Here is a 19,848-nt window from a genome sequence, read left to right on the forward strand (position 1 = left end):
GCATTAGACTTGACATTTTCCTGTCTATTCTACAAGGCAAAGCAGTGTACAAAATCCCTATGGGAATTCCTACCATAGATTTTGCAATTTTCTTTCCCAAAAAATTGGTCCATTCCCCCATGGACACAGTCAGTGATGGTGGGGGAATCCCTCCTGTGGAGTTATTGTGTTCTCTTGGCGGGGTGCAGGGAGCCCTCCATGCTGGGAAAAAACAGTGATTATTGCTACTGGCAAAAATCGCATGCCAAAAATCCAACTTGCTTGTTGTACCCAAGTCGATCAATGGATACATTCAGCCTGCCCATATGTTATTTGAATCTTGACCTGTCCCTGCTGAACTGGCAGAGTTTCAAACCATCTATGGCTGGCCTAATTCTACCCTAAGTATGTAAATTTCCTTAAAGTAAGTGGTTATAATAGCATCCTTAAAAGTGACAGTGCTCTAGTACTAACACAAAACATTGCACACCAATTTTTACAAACTAAAAAAACTTTACTTCAAACATTTAAGAGGTTTTACAAATAAATAAAAATAAATAGTAAGGGCTCATACATTTTACAATATTCAACTTTCTTAAATACACAATTATCTTTTTCTTAGAGCATTATTTCAATAACATACCCATTTAATATCACGTACAATTTAATTTGGTGGCCTTAAAGCAGACCTTTCCCACCTCGTCATAAGCAACTGTCACCATAAATATTACGATAGCCAGATAAATACATCTGATGATAGCTTCTTGCCTCATTGCTGTCAGTGCTCAAATGCATAATGCTCCTCTTCTTATGCTCATACAAACCCACGCCACCATTTTGAGTCATGGCTGTCAATGGTCAAGATTTTGTAAAATCTTAGTTTTTAGACAAGTTCTCCTTGGAAGGCACTGGTGAAGTAGCCATCTCAGTGGTAAGCTGTGAGGCCCTAGCTTTGTCACCAGTGCTTCAGTGTTCCACAAAGTAACAAGAAATCTTTTAGATAACAGATTTGAAGAAGTTTTTCAGTGTAGCATGTAGAGCTGCATGCAGCAGGGATTTTAATGTTGAGTGAAAGGTCCAGTTTAAGTCTAGGTTTATGCTGCCAAACATCTTTAAATAAAAGCGAAGAAAACCTAAGAAAACCCGTGGAGTCTACTATAGCTGATCTTCTGGAAATTCAAGTTGTCTGGCTATCTTGTTTTTGAGTAATGGATTTGAACAAAAACAGACCAGGAAAGTTACCTCATCTATTAGAATTGTTTTGGGTCACCAACTCAAATCAGGCTGATATACTGAAGGAATTGAGATTTTTTTACTTAATTGTGTGAATTTTCACTTTAATTATCCAAGCATGTGAAAAACATAATACTTTGTCGGCTATGTAGTCATACTACATCCTGTGGACAGCTACTCTGTTTTAAAGCTATGAAAAAAAAAAAAAAAAGAAGAGAAGCCATACACCATTTACTTCAGTAACCAGAATCGCCCCCCCCATCTTCCTCTGTTTCACTTACTTGTTACTTGGGCCTAACCTAACCTGAATTTATGACTGTACTCTGCCAAGTGCCATTCCACTATCCAACAAAGAGTTCTCCTAATGCTGATGGAGGCCATCACATTGGACAGTGGAATGTCAAGTTGCTTAGCCACGTAGTCAGACCCTAACAACATAATCAAAAGGAAGTAAAGGTTTTTCTTGCTTATACAGGTAATGGGCAAATTGGTGTCTAGTGGACATGACTTCCTATTTCAAAGTTTAACAGTACAGGTTCACTTTACAATACTAAGCACACATTAATGGAATAGAATAGATCTCTATATAAATAGAGGTCTTGTCAAGCCATTGTCATATTGTTCAGTCAGACGATACATGAAATGTTTTAACCATGTTCTAATGCAATACACAGCTTATCTAAGAACATCTTATATACAATGGTGTGCAATAACTCACAGAAATCAGTTGAAAACAGCCTTTGCTATTCTGCAATTCGATTAGCAACTATGATGCATTGCTCACCACTGAACTAGGCTACAAAGTGTGAAATGTGTAAAATAGCTATAGACCAAGGTTCTTTTTCTTCAGCATTTGCTGAATTGTGGCAGTAGTGCTTGATGTATTTGGCCACCATGGGCAATAGAAAAAAAAAAAAAAAAAAAAAAATCTCAAAAGGGCACATCTTCAAGCATATTGTGCGTTTTCTAACTAGAAGTCTCTATTTTCATGCAGTTCCTGTTAACTACTTTTGCATCTTCTCCAGCTCCTTTGTGGTGCCTTTTGCTACAGCTTGGCATTAATACAAATGTGCAAGTCAACTCTACAGTTGAAAAATTGCAGCGTATAATTATTGCACAAGCATACGGGTGGGTTTGTCCCTCCCCTTGAATGGGTACAGGTCCCTGGTGAGGTTGGTGATGTAGCATGGCATCTCTTTGTAGCCGCCATATGTTCCTTTGCTTTCAAACTTATAGGCCACCAGATGATTAAGGCGAGTAAGCAGCTGAGTGATTTCAAGGTCCTTCTCATTTCCATCAAGCATGTCACAGAGCGTCTGCAGGAAGACGGAGCCCAGGGGATTCTGGAATGCAGCATAACCTGAAGAGAGTAACATGGATTTAACAGCAAGTCATATGCAAGCCCACATTTTTTCCAGCACTAGTATAGTAGTAAGCTGTAAACCTCGGCTTGCTGCCATTATGGACCCTTACTAATTTACTATTTAATATATGACTTTACATTTCCATCACAAGAACAATGCTCTTAAAGCCTATACTCCCCTTTTAAAAACTGTGTAACCCTAGAATGGAAGTGCTAGCACATCAGACCTACAGTTTACCCAACTCATAATCAGTTCTAGGTGTACTGATGCACACTAGAAAGAGGCCTCCTGCGCACAGAGGTTTAACAGTTCTTGTGTCCTCAAGAGTGAAATCCCTTGTGCTTTCCTGCACTTGACACTTTTCCATTTAGCAAATTACACAGTACATTACATGCAATGGTGGGTCAATGCCAATGCAGAAGCAAATTACACAAGTACAGCTCACTTGTATTGGCAGCTGTACGTGGCAGCACTCGTGGCAGGAGTTACGCCAAACAGTACAGGAGATAATAAACATCTGTTGCACAAGGACAGATTGTCTTTTAGCTTCTCCACTTTCAGTGGCAGAAGGTTTTGTCATGTTATGAGGTCTTATCTCATCTCAAGTGCAGAGGAGGGATTTGGGGTCTTGAGTCCCCAGATCTCTCCATAAAAGGAATACCTGTCTCAAGGATGTTTAAGTTCCTTGTGACAGCAATAAAGGTGATAAAAAGTATCACTGTGCACGTCAGATCATGGGCAAAAATTCTAGCACCAGGCCTCCTCTGTACTTCTAAAGTGATAACCTGTAAAGGCTTTTAAAGCGGTGACTATGTATAGTAAAATGTATGTCGTATTTCACTGTTGCACGTGCATGTACAATTTTAAAGCGTGACATGTTGGGTATCTGTTTAATCAATATATAATTTCCCCCCCCCCCCACAAGAAAAATAATTAAAATTTGAAAAACCGCTGTGCAAAAAACATTGGACATTTAATAACGAAAAAAAAAATTGCAAAACTCAAACCAATTTATTCTCTAGGGCCTTTGCTTTAAATTATATTAATTAATTTAGGCTATGTATGATTTCACAGTTTAGATATTGGAAAATGTTGCACAATATACTTCACCTACCTTCACTGCTGGCAAACACAACCACAGTGTCCCTTGGGAGGAAGTTGATATGAGAGAATGCACTTATTTGTTGTGGAGCGCCATCGGTCTCTAGGAAGGCACCTTCGTCCAATGTCATTCCTCTGCATGCCTAGAACATAAGGCAGATATGAATTCCACAGCCCTGACATACATCTCCACACTATCTGTCCCACCATTGTTTGCAAATAGTCACCTGTATAAAGAACAGTTTGGGTACCCCAGCCAGTGCTGGGCAGGTCTCTGGAGACAGCAAGTCATACAGGTCTCTAAGGTACACCTGCTCACCATGGAAATCATAAATGACTCCCTCCTCACCATGGCTGGAAATGATGCTGATGAAACAGTCCCCTTGAGGCATTTTTCTCTCTGAAAGAAACAAGAGTGGTCATTTACCAATAGGCACCAGATAAATATCCGTTAGTCACAAACTGCTCAGATAGTCTGTTAATAAGTCATAATGGACAGATATGACTTTAGAGCTCCAAAACTTGGATCTCCTATCTGAAGTTCTGTGGGCTCACATTGAAATAGATGGACCATTGCTTTCTGCTCTGCTCACTAATGTAGCATTTTTGTAGCTTGATAATAAATGGCCAGCATCCCTATTCAAATACAAACATACAGCATGAATTTCCCATGGGACTTTGAGACTGGGACTATGAAAATACAATATAACTATCCCCTGATTAGGGACCTTTTTTGGGTAGTTTATGACATTGTATTGTTCAGTATATCAACCACTATGTAATTTTAACAAACTGTAAAAAAAAGATTGTTGTACCTTTATATCCATATTTTGTATTTACATTATGGCCCTCAAAGTCCCATGGGAAATTCATTTTGCACATTGTATCTACTCTCTAAACATTCTGATATGTGGTCTTAAGCCTAAATGGAAAAGATTTGGATCATAAATTTATTGGTAGAAGTTTTTACAACTTTAAATCATAACATATTGGCTTATATCAACCAGATTAACGTGAGCTTTACCCATCCTGCAAAAAGATCAAAGATTATAATTTACTTTAAAGTGTCATTAAATGCAGACATTTTCTGTGTGTCAATTATCACCTCTACCTATGGCCTGAGCCTTTCAATCCTTCATTATTTTCATTATTGGTAAATATTTGGTTGAATCTGCCATTTTCATGGACCTCCCTGAGGTAGTGGCAACATAATAGCAGCCAATTCTTTGGCTGCCGTGTTCCCACTCATATTGTGTATTTTATATCAGCTTACAATTGTGGCAGTTAGTCCTGGGCAGCCACTGGAAAAAGAAAACCTGCAGTGATGCCTGCAGGATCCCTCAAGCAAGTTAAAAAAAAGAAAAAAAAAAAAAGAAAAGGGCAAGTATTAAATTCGGCCAGGTTGTATGAGGAATAAAAGAGGTATTTGAAATAATTTTATTTGCGTTGATACATCACATGTACGGTTTGAACACCATTTACATATGTGGGCGCGACTTATGTATGCGTTTGCTTCTGTGCGCAAGTATGGAGGGATGGGGTGTTTTAAATTCTTTTTTCTTCTTATTATTTATTTTACTTTTCTATTTTTTTTACACTCTCCCTTTTTTTTTTTTTTATGATCACTTTTATTCCCATTACAAGGAATGTAAACATCCCTTGTGATGGAAATCAGAAAGACAGGTTCTCTTTATTGGTGGATCTGAGGTCTAAGAGACCCCAGATCTCTCATTTACCTTTAAAGCAATAAAATAAAAAAAAATGGGATTTGTTTTGGCCTGAGAACCGGAAGGCACATCAGACATCACTCCAGTCCTCCAAAGGCATTGAGGCGAGTGGAGGCCCAGCAAATGGTAGCATCGGATCGCTTCCAGGCTTGATCGATTGCTCCGGAAAGCACGGAAATGACCAGGAAGCCATAGTAAAAAAATAATACCGGGGTTATGGCAGTTAGCTGTTGCCATAACACTGGTATTTAAGATCAAATTAATGACGTATTTTTAATATGAGCTTGTCTCAATAGCACAGTTTATTTTGTTCTGCATTCTGGGAAAAGGGTAGAAGCACAGATACATTTTGAACTTTCATCTTCCAGGTTTATGGCCCATGAACTTTTATTATAAAAACTGTATTGTTAAAAAAAAAAAAAAAAAAAAAAAAAAGGACAGCATATTTGGCAAGTACGGAATCACAGTATATCTAAAATAATATGCAAAGTGGTTGGAAGGAAGCTTCAGAATAGCAAAGATGTTTTTATTACAAATTATGTGAGCAGACTGCAGTTCCTTTTTAAATTTAGGATTATAAGGACTCTATAATAATGTAAAATAATAAATAGTCTATAAAAGTCTATAAAATACCAAAGGGACCACACTATAAAAGTGCAATTACCTTTTCGATAGATCTCTCGAATCTCTCTGGCACTGACATCAGTATGCAAAGTAACTGCGAAACCCAGACTGGATAGAATATGGAAGAGGCGCTTTGCGTCACGCTTCGCACCTTTACGGGGATCTAATGTCATACCATTTCCACCTGGCCGACTGTGAAACTCAGTTATGGAGATGATCAGAGCATGTGGTTTCGTCATGATGGCTCACTGGAGAAAAGCAAGAGATATGCAAATTAGAATGATAGCTTAGGACTGGTAAAGCAACAATGCCTAAATGGTTCAAATTCACTACATAATTCTTCAATAGAAACTCAAATTATGTATCTGTGCCCCTGAGATTCCAGCTCTATGATTAGGGGCATCTCAAACTTTTTTTTTTTAATATAATATTATATATAACATTTTTTTATTATTTATTTTTTAAACAATTCAAGAATCAAACGTTTCTATCTCTCTCTGATTTGTGACTCATGTTTTTGCTTGGCAATTACTTAAATGCCTTTTTTTCGTCTCAGTAAACATGCAGATTCCTGCTCTTCTCTGCAGTGCTCTCTGCTGGCGGAGCTGAGTAACAGCCACACCCCTCAGCATAAGTGACTACACACAGACCTTTAATACAGAGAAGTAGTGTAGGGGCATGTGACCTGGTCTGTGTGAATTACTGAGAGCAGTGAATCTTTTCTGGTGCCTAGCAGACTACACAGTCCTACCGAGGCACCCAACTGTTCTAAAAGACCTCAAATGTCCTCAGTACAGTGTATTGAAATGCATTTATTTTCCCGTGATGTCACCTGAGCTTTAAATCTATTTTGCTCTGCAAATCTGAAATTAGGACATATCTGTCCTGGGTTTCCCAGGCTCTTAAGCTGGTTATACACTAGTAAAATTTTGTTCATAATCTTTTGCTTTAAGAACGTTCATTTGCTTTTCTAATAGGCCACAGTGACTTTGGATAAGCAGGATGAAAAATTTCTTTAACAAACGAATTTCTAACAGTAAATATTTTTGGTTCAGGAAATTACATTCATTCCAAATTTGAATGTTAAAAGCACTTTTTGAATGACATTCGTCCAGTCATCGAATGGACAAAGAACTTGCATACAAATGTTTGTAAGATTCAAAAATCTACTAGCGTATAGCCAGCTTTACTGAGCATTGTAGAAGCACCAAAATCCTGTGTATTTCGCTGGAAGGACGCCAATATAATTAGGGAGCTTCTTTTTAAATTTGATAATCAACTTAAAAATAAAAAGTTTTTTTTTCCTAAGCAATTTGGATAGAATGGGACCTCTGTTGGGGTCCCCTCAGTCTTTTAGTTCTATGCAAACTCATTTGTGCATCTTCCCAGAAAATGAAAGCCTTTTATGTTCTAGTTCCTATGAAGAAAAATACACCCCCCACCAAAATAAAAAAAAAGTATTATGAGAGATAGATAGATATATATATATATATATATATATATATATATTATATATATATATATATATATTATATATATATATATATATATATATATATATATATATATATATATATATATATATATATATATATATATATATATATATATATATATATATATATATATATATATATATACTGGTGTAGTGGTAGCACTCTCGCCTAGCAGTAAGAAGGGTCGCTGGTTCGAATCCCAACCACGACACTATCTGCCTGTTCTCCCTGTGCCTGCGTGGGTTTCCTCCGGGTACTCCGGTTTCCTCCCACACTCCAAAGACATGCTGGTAGGTTAATTGGATCCTGTCTAAATTGTCCCTAGTATGCATGAATGTGAGTTAGGGACCTTAGATTGTAAGCTCCTTGAGGGTAGGGACTGATGTGAATGTACAATGTATATGTAAAGCACTGCGTAAATTGACGGCGCTATATAAGTACCTGAAATAAATAAATCAACACACGCAGAGCCTTTCCTTGTCAGTATATCCATCCATCAATAAAGGTTTCCATGACAGGATTTTCCAGATCTGCAGGTCATTTTACAACTGTGTTTTCTCACGAATGAAGGGTCATACTTCCGCAGCCTGGAACACCTCTGCCATTACTACATCACGGAAGTGGACTTTCCACAAATTGCTGTGGGGGAGTGCTTACGCAACCAAGGCTTAAAAACTATTACTGTATATTGTGATAGGTGTCCCTATTGGGAGGTTTCCCATTAACTTCTGTCTCAGAGAGTTTGGCTACACATATGCTTGGGACTACATTTTACACTTCAGTAGTTAAAAACAAATAATTTTCATATGTTGTAATAAATGCATAAAATAGTTTGGAAATGCACAAAAATAAATAAATAATAAAACTAAAAAATAAAAATCATTGGGTTAACCCATAAGTGTTTTTTTTTCCACTACTGCTTTTTCTTCATGCTGACTTTTCAAACTATCAAATTTAATAATGTAGCGGTTGGAATGCGAAAATTATTGCAGTTTATAGAGATTTACACATCAGCCCAAAAAGAGGGACAAATGAGGAAGAAAAAGGGATAAAGGGATTGGAGTCCAAAAGAGGGACAGTATGTCCATTTGTACTGGTGAAAAAAAAAAAAAAAAAAAAAGGCGCACACAACACACGCCCCGGTGTCTCCTGTCCTGATTGGATTAGACTGATAGCAGTGCAGCCATTGGCTCCCGCTGCTTTCAATCAAATCCAATGACGTGGGCACTGGGGGCGGGGGCGAGTCCTGCTGTCTGTGTCAATAGATGTAGCAGCAGGACACGGGAGCGCGCCCGCATGGGTCCAGAAGGAGAGCGCTTCTCCAACGGGGCACTGGAGAAGAGGAGGAGCCAGTAGTGCCAATGAGGGATCCCAGAAGAGGAGGATCGGGGCAACTCTGTGAAAAAACAACTGCACAGAGGAGGCAAGTATGAAATGTTTGTTATTCAAACAAAAAATAAAATAAACCTACAAGGGTTTAGTAATAGTGACCCTTTAAACTGAAACGTTAATTTTTTTTTTTACCTATCTGAAAATGTTTATTTGCTCACTTCGAATTGCTACATAGCTCCATTCATGCTGACTTCATGATGTATTAGTCTGGTCAGCTGTTTATGACACCCATTGTTAAGGCTTATCAGACTTCTGATATGTGGCAGTTTCTATTTTTAATATGGAAGGATACAGAATTGGATTTTATTGAAATGACTAGCACAGTTTCTCTCTGTATAGAATTGTGCTGCGTTGCTCATTATGTACATAGAAAAAGGGAGATATTCACCCCCACCCCCTTTCCCCCCCCCCCTTTTTGCACATGGCCACCCTCCGACCTGGTTGCGCCCATGGCTACCCACCTACAATAGGTTCCATTATTATGATTGCACACTTGACTTGTAAATAGAAGTCTACCATAGAGATGCAACAAAAAGTAAAAGGAAACATCCCTAAAGTCAGAGGAATTCCCATCATAAGTGCACTATACATGTTACTTTCTGACCATAAAAAGTTTTACAACCACAATCTAAGCCATCATTCACACTGCTGTAAATAATGCATTTACAACTTTTTTTTTTTTTTTTTTTTTTACAAATCTGAATGCAGCCGCATTATTTTCAATACAGGCATTCACACAGAACACAAAAACCTGCAACTGGGGAAATGGATTTCTACGTATACCATAGAAAGAAAAAAAAAAAAAAAAAGAAGGATGGGGTGAGGAGAGGAACAGGACATTTGTTACACATTAAAAACATTTTTAAATGATCATTACGCAGGAACTTTTGTTCCTTGCCTTAATGATCAGTAAAAATGTTTATAGCTATGTTAAGGCCTTGTGAATGTGCCTTAGATTTACGTAATGTGAGGATCTACGTTAGTCCTTTCAGGCTGGGTTTACACTAGTGCGAATTGGATGCATCCAGTTCGCATGACAGGAGATTGTGACTGGCTTTCTATGGAGCCGTTTCACACATCTCCATGGCGGCTGCGGAGCTGATTGCACAGGAGCCCTGTGCATCTTTAGCTCCGTTTCAGGGCCGAAATTCTGCCCCAATTTGTCCATAAGACAGAGAACAGGGACGCATCGGACCCCTGCTGCGAGCCGCATCTGTCGGAGGTGTGAACCCAGCCTTACTATCCAATCAAGTTGTATTCAGACAAGCTGTTGCACTACATTGTTGTTGATAGTTCTAAAGCAGATTGTACAGACTGCAATGTGAGTGTTGAGCTGAAAGTGGTAAAAGCCCTCGTTCACGAGGAGCTGAACTCGCACGATTTCAAGTTCGGGTTGTGATTTGAAAGACATCTGTGCGGGTTCATGCACAGATGAATATTAAAATTGTCCCGACTCGCCAAAAGTAGTACAGGAACTACTATTGGGAATCGGTGCAGAGTAGCAAAGTGGGCGTCGCACTGATTCGGCCGGTGCCATTGCCGGCAATTGGCTCCAATTTGGCATGTAATTTGACATGTCAAATTGGAACAGTGTGAACGGGGGCTTAAACTCAAAATTGTAATATATTGCAGCTTACCAATCCTTTTTAAAGGGGTTGTAAACCCTCGTGGGTTTTCACCTTAAAGGTGAAAAACCTCCTGTAATGCCTCCCAGAGCCCCCCCCTTTAACTTACCTGAACCTTTCCAGTGATGGGGATGAGCACACCAGCTCTAGCCAGTGTCTCGGGTCCTGATTGGATAGATTGATAGCAGCGCGGCCATTGGCTCCCGCTGCTGTCAATCAAATACAATGACGCAGGGCCAAGTCCTGCTGTCTGTGTCAATAGACGCAGCAGCAGGACACAGGGGCCCGCATGAGTGCCCCGAGGGAGACCAGCTCTCCAACGTGGCACTCGAGAAGGAGGAGGAGCCAGGAGCACCGCTGAGGGACCCCAGAAGAGGAGGATCGGGGCCACTCTGTGCAAAACCAACTGCACAGAGGAGGTAAGTATGACATGTTTAAAAAAACCGAACCTTTAGTTATCCTTTAAGCCTCCTTAGGATGTCTCCACTCTGGATGGAGACGCAACAGAGACACCTTTGGACAGCAGCATGTCAGTCTGGGGTGAGTGTAGTACTAGATACACTAGATCTAAAGGAGATTGTACAATCAGATTGCAATTTGCGTGGTAAGCCTGGGACAGCTTTCACGTTATGCACAGATCAGAAGCTTCCTCCTTACCCCTTGCTCTCATGACAAAATTTCCTCTTAAAAGAGAAGTATGGCTTAAAAAAAAAAAAAGACACACTCCAAGCTGCAGCTGTCCCCCACCGGCTCAAAGAGTGAGAACTGATCAAAGACCGCTGATCGCTCAGTTCTCGGTCTTCAGCCTGCAGGGAGCTAGTGACAGTCAGCGACTCTCTGCTCTGCCCCTCCAGCACTCATTGGAGCGATGGACTGTGGAGGAGGTGGGGGCGGCTGACTCGGCTCTCAGCGGGCCATATGGTCAGGATCTTTTCAGAGCCTGGACCGGCTCTTAGATGACAGCAGGCTTTAGCTCACTGTCTGCTGAAAATGGATCACACGACTGCAGAACAAACTGCACTACTGTTATCCATAGGAGAAGTTCAGACCATACTTTTCCTTTAATTTATGTTGGGCAACAATGGTCACCGGGACAAACAGAGTATGAATCTCCCCAGTAGGGACATACATTGCATTCTTGGCAGAGGATCTAACCCTCCTTCACACTATCCAAAACAAAAATCCTTTACATAAGGTAAGAAATCCAGAATTTGGTTAACTGAACACAGACTAGTAGAAATGTAGGTAAAAGACAATGTAGACTCCTGTCTGTATCTCTGGTTCTTTCGGATAGGGTTCCACAAACGTTATTAAGGACCCATTAACACCTGTGAATGTCCCCATTATTTTCAAATGTGCCCTCAACAAGTGTCCACAGGCTAAAATAATTCACAGGATTTTTTTTTATCCAAAAATGCACAGCAAGACAGTATATGTCTTGTAAGCATTACAGTCTGCTTAGTCAGGTGATTTGTGTTAGGGGTCCCATTAAAATTAATGGCAACATTACCCATAATCCTGGATTTCTGCTTTAAATTATTTTATACTGCAACAGTCAAATCACTGGTTCGCAGTCGCCACAAATGCAGCACAGTGGGGTTGATTTACTAAAACTGGAGAGTGCAAATGTGCAGCTGCGCATAGAAACCAATCGGCTTCCAGTTTTTTTTTTTTTACCAAAGCTTAATTGTACAATCTGAAGTTAGAAGTTGATTGGCTATCATGCACAGCTGCACCAGATTTAGCATTCTCCAGTTTTAGTAAATCAACCCCAATGTGTGTTGTTAACGAGATAACTGGGTCCACAGCACTTTAATAGCAAGAGAATGAATCACCTGTTGTAGCCTTAGCTTAAAGCTGGCCATACACCATACAATTTTCCTGTTCAATTTTCTTTAGATTTACCTTCAACTATGTAGTACAAGGGCCTGCCTGATTGCATCCAAATTGAAAGTGTTTAGGTTTGACCTCCTATTATATGGTTTTGGTAAATCTAAAGGAAAGTTGAACAGGAAAATTGAATAGTGTATGGCCAGCCTTAGGCTTGGTTCACATATGAGCCATTCAAACGGATCACAGCAGGGGTCCGGTGCATGCTGGTTCACCATTTCAGCCCAAATTTTGGGCTGAATTTAAACCTGAAACGGACCAAAAGACACACAGCATTTTTGTGCAAAACGCATCAGACCCGCAGCGGGGATATGTGAACCAGCTCCATAGAGAGCCGGACAAATTCTCCTGCCTATTGCGAATTGGATGCTCGCAATGGTGCGAACCCAGCCTTAGGCTAGGTTCACACTAGTGTGAATTGGAAGTTGGTTTTCCCGCATACAATTCACATGACAGGAGATTGTGACCAGCTCTCAATGGAGCCAGTTCACACATTTCTGTGGCGGCTGCGGAGCACATTACACAGGGGTCCTGTGCGTCTTTGGCAAAAGTTTGGGCCCAATTTGTCCCTGAAATGGAAAACAGGGACACACCGGACCCCTGTTGTGAGCCGCATGCGATCTTAGTGTGAACCCAGCCTTAGGCTGGGTTCACACTGCTGCGACCTGCAGTGCGACTTTGCCAGGCGACTTCAGTGTGACTTGAAGCAACTTTGAAGCAACTACAGGGAATGCCCGAGTAATCTACCTGTAATGTTGGATCCAAATCGCATCAATTAAGATGAGGATCTGACTTGGAGGCGACTTCCATTAAGTCTATGGGCACAAGTCGCATAGAAGTTGCCTTGAAGTAGTACAGGAATCGTTTCTAAAGTTGAAACAACTTCAGTAGTGTGAATTAAGACCGCTCCCATCGACCTAAAATGGTATTTTACATGTCAAGTGACCTGAGGTTTCACAAGTGGGATCACAAGTCGCGGCAGTGTGAATCTAGCCTCAAGCTGCCCATACACCCAGTAATTTCTATACATTCTCCTCCAGATCTACCAAAACTATGTAGTAGAGGCCCTACCTAAATAATCCACCCAATTTGTGTCTGATCAGGTAGGATCTTATACTACATAATTCTTGATAGGTCTAAAAAAATTGTAGGGTGTATGGAAGCTTTAACCTTTATTCATCAAAACAGAACTTAACTCTCTGTATAGTTCAGTTGTATGTTTGCATGGACTGGGACACAGTCTGCAGATTCACTCATGATAAAGATCATTGGAAGTCATCATTTAGGCACTCATGAAAGTGATGCAAAGATAAGCCATCTGATTGCAGAACATCTGTTATCTCTCAATGCTTTGCTCTACACAGACACTAGTAATAATCTGTATTGTACCACTAATAAACTGGCCATTCAAACAAATCTTTGTACAAATATTCATAGGAAATATTGCAGTGCATCCAATCACTTGTCATTCAAAAACACTTTAAAATTTGAGTGAAATGTTATTTCTCTGGATGAAAACCAAATACACTAAAATGTTATTCAATCAATAAAAAAAAAAAAAAAAGCCTGCTCTTTTGAATTTTTGCAACACTACGGGAGAGGGAGAGAGGACCCAATATCAATTATAAACTCAAAAGAACATTTTGAAAACAAAAAAAATATATATATTAAAATTCTACTGGTTTATGTCCAGCTCAGCCATATATAGATCAAAATTTAGCAGGGACTGGCCGCATTTCAATCCAAGTATGGGAACAGTGGTACCATTTGACTTCTGTGCAACCAGCCTGTCTGATAAATGCCGGCTATAGCCAGCAGCACTCATGAGTGTAGTCCAATAGCAGGGAAGTCTTCCCATTGTCAGAATACAATAGCTCAGCAGGGGTGATTCCCCCAGTCACATCGAATATGTGTATGGGGGAATTGAATCATTTTTTTTTTTTTCCATTCAACCCACTTGATGAACATTAAAAAAAAAAAAGGATAAATCTATGGGCTGCTTTGACCCCAATAACAATTATAAAATTAGAAGAACGCTTTTAAAACTAAAGATTTTGAACAAAATTCTGCTGATGTATGTCCAGCTTTAGAAAAGGAAGACATGCCCTTACCTTCAGCGAGATGAAGTGTTATTAGCTACCAGGAAGCCAAATTCCACTCTCACGGAGCCTCAGCTTGCACTGGGCTGTTATCCACAGGCTAGATGATAAGAGTTCCAATCAGGGCGGGATCACATGTCACACCTCCACCTTAGTTGCCTCACCTTTTATTGCATGCTGACTCAGAGACTTCCGTCTCTTTCAGTCTTGGTCTGTCATATATATTAAATACCCTAAAGTTACACACATGTGCCTTGGGGTATGCCTGGAGAATGTGATGCTATTGGAATTCAGTAAAGTATAAATTCAGACAAATTAAATTTTTTTGGAGTGGAATAGTTAGAATATGTGTCATGATTGTTGTTGTTTTTTTTTTTTTTTTTTTTGTCTTTTTGGGAGGATGATCTCATTTACTATTGCATGGATTCATGAAGAATCGTTCTTGCCAAACCAATCTATTAACCTTCTATGAGGAGGTGAGTTGCCATCTAGATAAAGGAAGGCCCGTAGATGTGGTGTATCTGGATTTTGCAAAAGTATTTGACACAGTTCCCCATAAACGTTTACTGTACAAAATAGGGTCTGTTGGCATGGACCATAGGGTGAGTACCTGGATTGAAAACTGGCTACAAGGGCGTGTTCAGAGGGTGGTGATAAATGGGGAGTACTCAGAATGGTCAGGGGTGGGTAGTGGGGTTCCCCAGGGTTCTGTGCTGGGACCAATCCTATTTAATTTGTTTATAAACGATCTGGAGGATGGGATAAACAGTTCAATCTCTGTATTTGCAGACGATACTAAGCTAAGCAGGGCAATAACTTCTCCGCAGGATGTGGAAACCTTGCAAAAAGACCTGAACAAATTAATGGGGTGGGCGACTACATGGCAAATGAGGTTCAATGTAGAAAAATGTAAAATAATGCATTTGGGTGGCAAAAATATGAATGCAATCTATACACTGGGGAGAGAACCTCTGGGGGAATCTAGGATGGAAAAGGACCTGGGGGTCCTAGTAGATGATAGGCTCAGCAATGGCATGCAATGCCAAGCTGCTGCTAATAAGGCAAACAGAATATTGGCATGTATTAAAAGGGGGATCAACTCCAGAGATAAAACGATAATTCTCCTGCTCTACAAGACTCTGGTCCGGCCGCACCTGGAGTATGCTGTCCAGTTCTGGGCACCAGTCCTCAGGAAGGATGTACTGGAAATGGAGCGAGTACAAAGAAGGGCAACAAAGCTAATAAAGGGTCTGGAGGATCTTAGTTATGAGGAAAGGTTGCGAGCGTTGAACTTATTCTCTCTGGAGAAGAGACGCTTGAGAGGGGATATGATTTCAATTTACAAATACTGTACTGGTGACCCCACAATAGGGATAAAACTTTTTAGCAGAAGAGAGTTTAATAAGACTCGGGGCCACTCATTACAATTAGAAGAAAAGAGGTTTAACCTTAAACTACGTAGAGGGTTCTTTACTGTAAGAGCGGTAAGGATGTGGAATTCCCTTCCACAGGCGGTGGTCTCAGCGGGGAGCATTGATAGCTTCAAGAAACTATTAGATAATCACCTGAATGACCGCAACATACAGGGATATGTAAGGTAATACTGACACATAATCGCACACATAGGTTGGACTTGATGGACGTGTGTCTTTTTTTCAACCTCACCTACTATGTAACTATGTAACTATGTAACTATTAGTGGCCATCATCAGAACAAGAAGAGAAAATTGTCAGAGGGACCAAGACATCAATAAAATATTTTCCCAACACCATACAAAACTGAAATATTATTTCTATGTTTCTATATAAATAGATGTAATAGAATTGTTATTGTATGTTTGTTCCTACCTGAAGCATAGGGATGAGCGAACGGTTCGGCCCGAGCGTGACTTTGGCTGTTCGGACGTTCTCCAAACAACCAAATTATACAATGCACTGCATCGCCGCACAGTGCATTGAAAGCCCTGATTGGCTGAAGCAATGAAAGCTTCACTTTCAGGGCACAGAGCACTGTTAGAGCCATGATTGGGCGCTGTCATGATGACTGTATCTAATCATGGCACATTGCTCTTAATCCCGCCCCACACTATAAAAGTATTCTTTCCATAGCAGCCATTTGTAGTGTGATAGCGGCGTGGAGAGTGATAGAACAGGGCTCTGTTCAGTACTATTAGACAGTTAGTGCGCTATAGTGTGCTATTCTGATTCTATTGTGAGTGTAGAATATCAGTTTAGTGTGCATCTAGGGATAGTTCAGTGTGAGTGTAGTGCGACCATTCATCTTTACATTAGTGTGAATGTAGGGATAGTTCAGTCATTGTGAGTGTAGTGCGACCATTCATCTTTACATTAGTGTGAATGTAGGGATAGTTCAGTCAGTGTGAGTGCGTTACTGCAAGTTTAACGCCATATAGTTCTGTGCATTACTGCAAGTTTAACGCCGTATATTTCATTGCGTTACTGCAAATTTAACGCTGTATATTTCATTGCAATCCTGCAAGTTTAACGGCATATAGTCCTGTGCATTACTGCAAGTTTAACACCGTATATTTCATTGTGTTACTGCAAGTTTAACGCCATATAGTTCTGTGCATTACTGCAAGTTTAACGCTGTATATTTCATTGCGTTACTGCAAGTTTAACGCTGTATATTTCATTGCAATCCTGCAATTTTAACGGCATATAGTTCTGTGCATTACTGCAAGTTTAACACCGTATATTTCATTGCGTTACTGCAAGTTTAACGCCATATAGTTCTGTGTGTTACTGCAAGTTTAATACCGTATAATTCTGTGCGTTACTGCAAGGTTAACGCCATATAGTTCTGTACGTTACTGCAAGTTTAATGCCATATAGTTCAGTGCATTACTGCAAATTTAATGCTGTATATTTCATTGTGTCACTGCAAGTTTAATGCCATATAGTTTTGTGCGTTACTGCAAGTTTAACGCCATATAGTTCTGTGCATTACTGCAAGTTTAACGCTGTATATTTAATTGCGTTACTGCAAGTTTAACACCGTATATTTCATTGCATTATTGCAAGTTTAACGCTGTATATTTCATTGTGTTACTGCAAGTTTAATGCTGTATATTTCATTTCAATCCTGCAAGTTTAAAGGCATATAGTTCTGTGCATTACTGCAAGTTTAACACCGTATATTTCATTGCGTTACTGCAAGTTTAACGCCATATAGTTCTGTGCGTTACTGCAAGTTTAACGCCATATAGTTCTGTGCATTACTGCAAGTTTAACGCTGTATATTTCATTGCATTACTGCAAGTTTAATGCCATATAGTTCTGTGCGTTACTGCAAGTTTAACGCCATATAGTTCTGTACGTTACTGCAAGTTTAATGCCGTATAGTTCAGTGCGTTACTGCAAATTTAATGCTGTATATTTCATCGTGTCACCGCAAGTTTAATGCCATATAGTTTTGTGCGTTACTGCAAGTTTAACGCCATATAGTTCTGTGCATTACTGCAAGTTTAATGCTGTATATTTCATTGTGTTACTGCAAGTTTAACACTGTATATTTCATTGCGTTACTGCAAGTTTAACGACATATAGTTCTCTGCGCTACTGCAAGTTTATTGCCGTATAGTTCTGTGCAGTACTGTAAGTTTAACGCTGTATATTTCATTACATTACTGCAAGTTTAACGCCATTTCATTGTGTTAGTGAAAATTTAATGCTGTATAATTCATTGCGTTACTGCAGATTTAATGCTGTATATTTCATTGCGTTACTGCAAGTTTAATGCCATATAGTTCTGTGCGTTACTGCAAGCTTAATGCTGTATATTTCATTGTGTTACTGCAAGTTTAACGCCATATAGTTCTGTGCGTTACTGCAAGTTTAACGCCCTATAGTTCTGTGCGTTACTGCAAGTTTAACGCCATATAGTTCTGTGCATTACTGCAAGTTTAACACTGTATGTTTTGTTGCGTTACTGCGAGTTTAACACCATATAGTTCTGTGCGTTACTGCACGCTTGACACAGTATATTGCAGTATATTATAGTGCATCCGAGGAGTGTGTCTGTGTAGTGAATATTTACATAAAGTGCACCAAACATCACTTTCCCATGATTAAAGTGCATCCACGTACACATTTACACATCTGTATTACATTTTGTTAATAAGCACCCCCCACTCCCCCGATCATGTCTGGGAGGACAGCAAGGTCAGGCAGATGCTCCCATGGCACTGTAATGGGGCTAGCAGAGTATGTGTCCACAGGCAAAGGTGGACGTGGTCATTCGTCAGACAGGGTATCATTTCCTCTGTTTAGTGATGTTGCCTGTGTTATCCAGCCACAGCATGCAGAGGAGGTGGTGGGTTGGCTTACTAAACTGTCCTCATCCTCCTCATCCTCCGTCACTGAAGCAGAGACTAGTGTGCAGTTCCCTGCAGCTGCCAGAGTGGCAAAACCTAAAAAAGAAAGAAGGGCGGCGCCCTCTAAGTGCAGCATGTATGTTAAAAATATTTATCACCAGCATAGCCTGATGAAGGAGCACGCATGCTCCAAACGCGAAGCACCGCCCACCTCACCCCGCTCCCGGAAGTGAAGACGCAGGTCAGCACGGCGCTCCACGGAGGATCCATGACCGACATCCTGGCCGCCTGGAGGCTCTGAGGACCCTCGGCACCACCGGAAAAGCTACCAGGACCCAGGTCACAGGACTCACATCCCAGGAACCCCCGCCACTGGCCCGTGACACCCGCATCCCCCGAGAGCACGTGGATGAAACTATTTTACATGCTGGTTTTTAGCAACTCGAATGTGAGTGTTTTTATCTATTGTAATAAATATTTTTAACATACATGCTGCACTTAGAGGGCGCCGTCCTTCTTTCTTTTTTATTGTTCCAGAGCTTCTTCTAGCTTTTATAGACTGGCTGCCTTCCATTTATTCAGCATCATTTTATCCTTACATGGACTAATACCTGAACTTGTTGTGAAACATTAACTACCACCACCAAGTTCCCCCTCTCAGGAACCCCCAACCCACCCCCTTCCCCCCACCATTTTTAGTTATATGTACTCGGCTACCTCCATTGTGCGCCATATTAACCCCTTGAGAGTGGCAAAACCTGCCTCCTTGTCCACAGCTATTCCTGCCATAGCCCTAGTATGAAGCATGGAGGAGTCAGTGGAGTTACAGTATTTGAACACAGTGTCAGCAACTTGCTCCTTGACGATGCACAGCTATTACTCGATTCTGATGTTGGTTCTGAGGTTGAGGAAGGCAGCAACATGAGCCTACAGAGAGGGGAGAACACTACTACACAAATTGGCATTCGTGTTCCCCCAGCC

The 19,848-nt window shown here is 40.4% G+C and overlaps 1 protein-coding gene across 1 annotated transcript; it reads right to left on the reverse strand.

Annotated features, from left to right (window-relative positions):
• Positions 1–474: 474 nt before the first annotated feature.
• LOC141133075 (caspase-7-like) lies at positions 475–15,090 on the reverse strand. The gene is made up of 5 exons (XM_073622203.1): positions 14,543–15,090; positions 6,069–6,276; positions 3,905–4,077; positions 3,691–3,820; positions 475–2,572 (listed from the first exon to the last, which is right to left on the reverse strand). Exons 2-5 carry the CDS (start codon positions 6,265–6,267, stop codon positions 2,322–2,324), a joined length of 753 nt encoding a protein of 250 aa, XP_073478304.1. The 5' UTR covers positions 6,268–6,276; positions 14,543–15,090; the 3' UTR covers positions 475–2,321.
• Between the last annotated feature and the right edge of the window lie 4,758 nt (positions 15,091–19,848).

The sequence above is a fragment of the Aquarana catesbeiana genome, linkage group LG03, assembly GCF_042186555.1.
Source record: "Aquarana catesbeiana isolate 2022-GZ linkage group LG03, ASM4218655v1, whole genome shotgun sequence".
Lineage (NCBI taxonomy): Eukaryota > Metazoa > Chordata > Amphibia > Anura > Ranidae > Aquarana > Aquarana catesbeiana.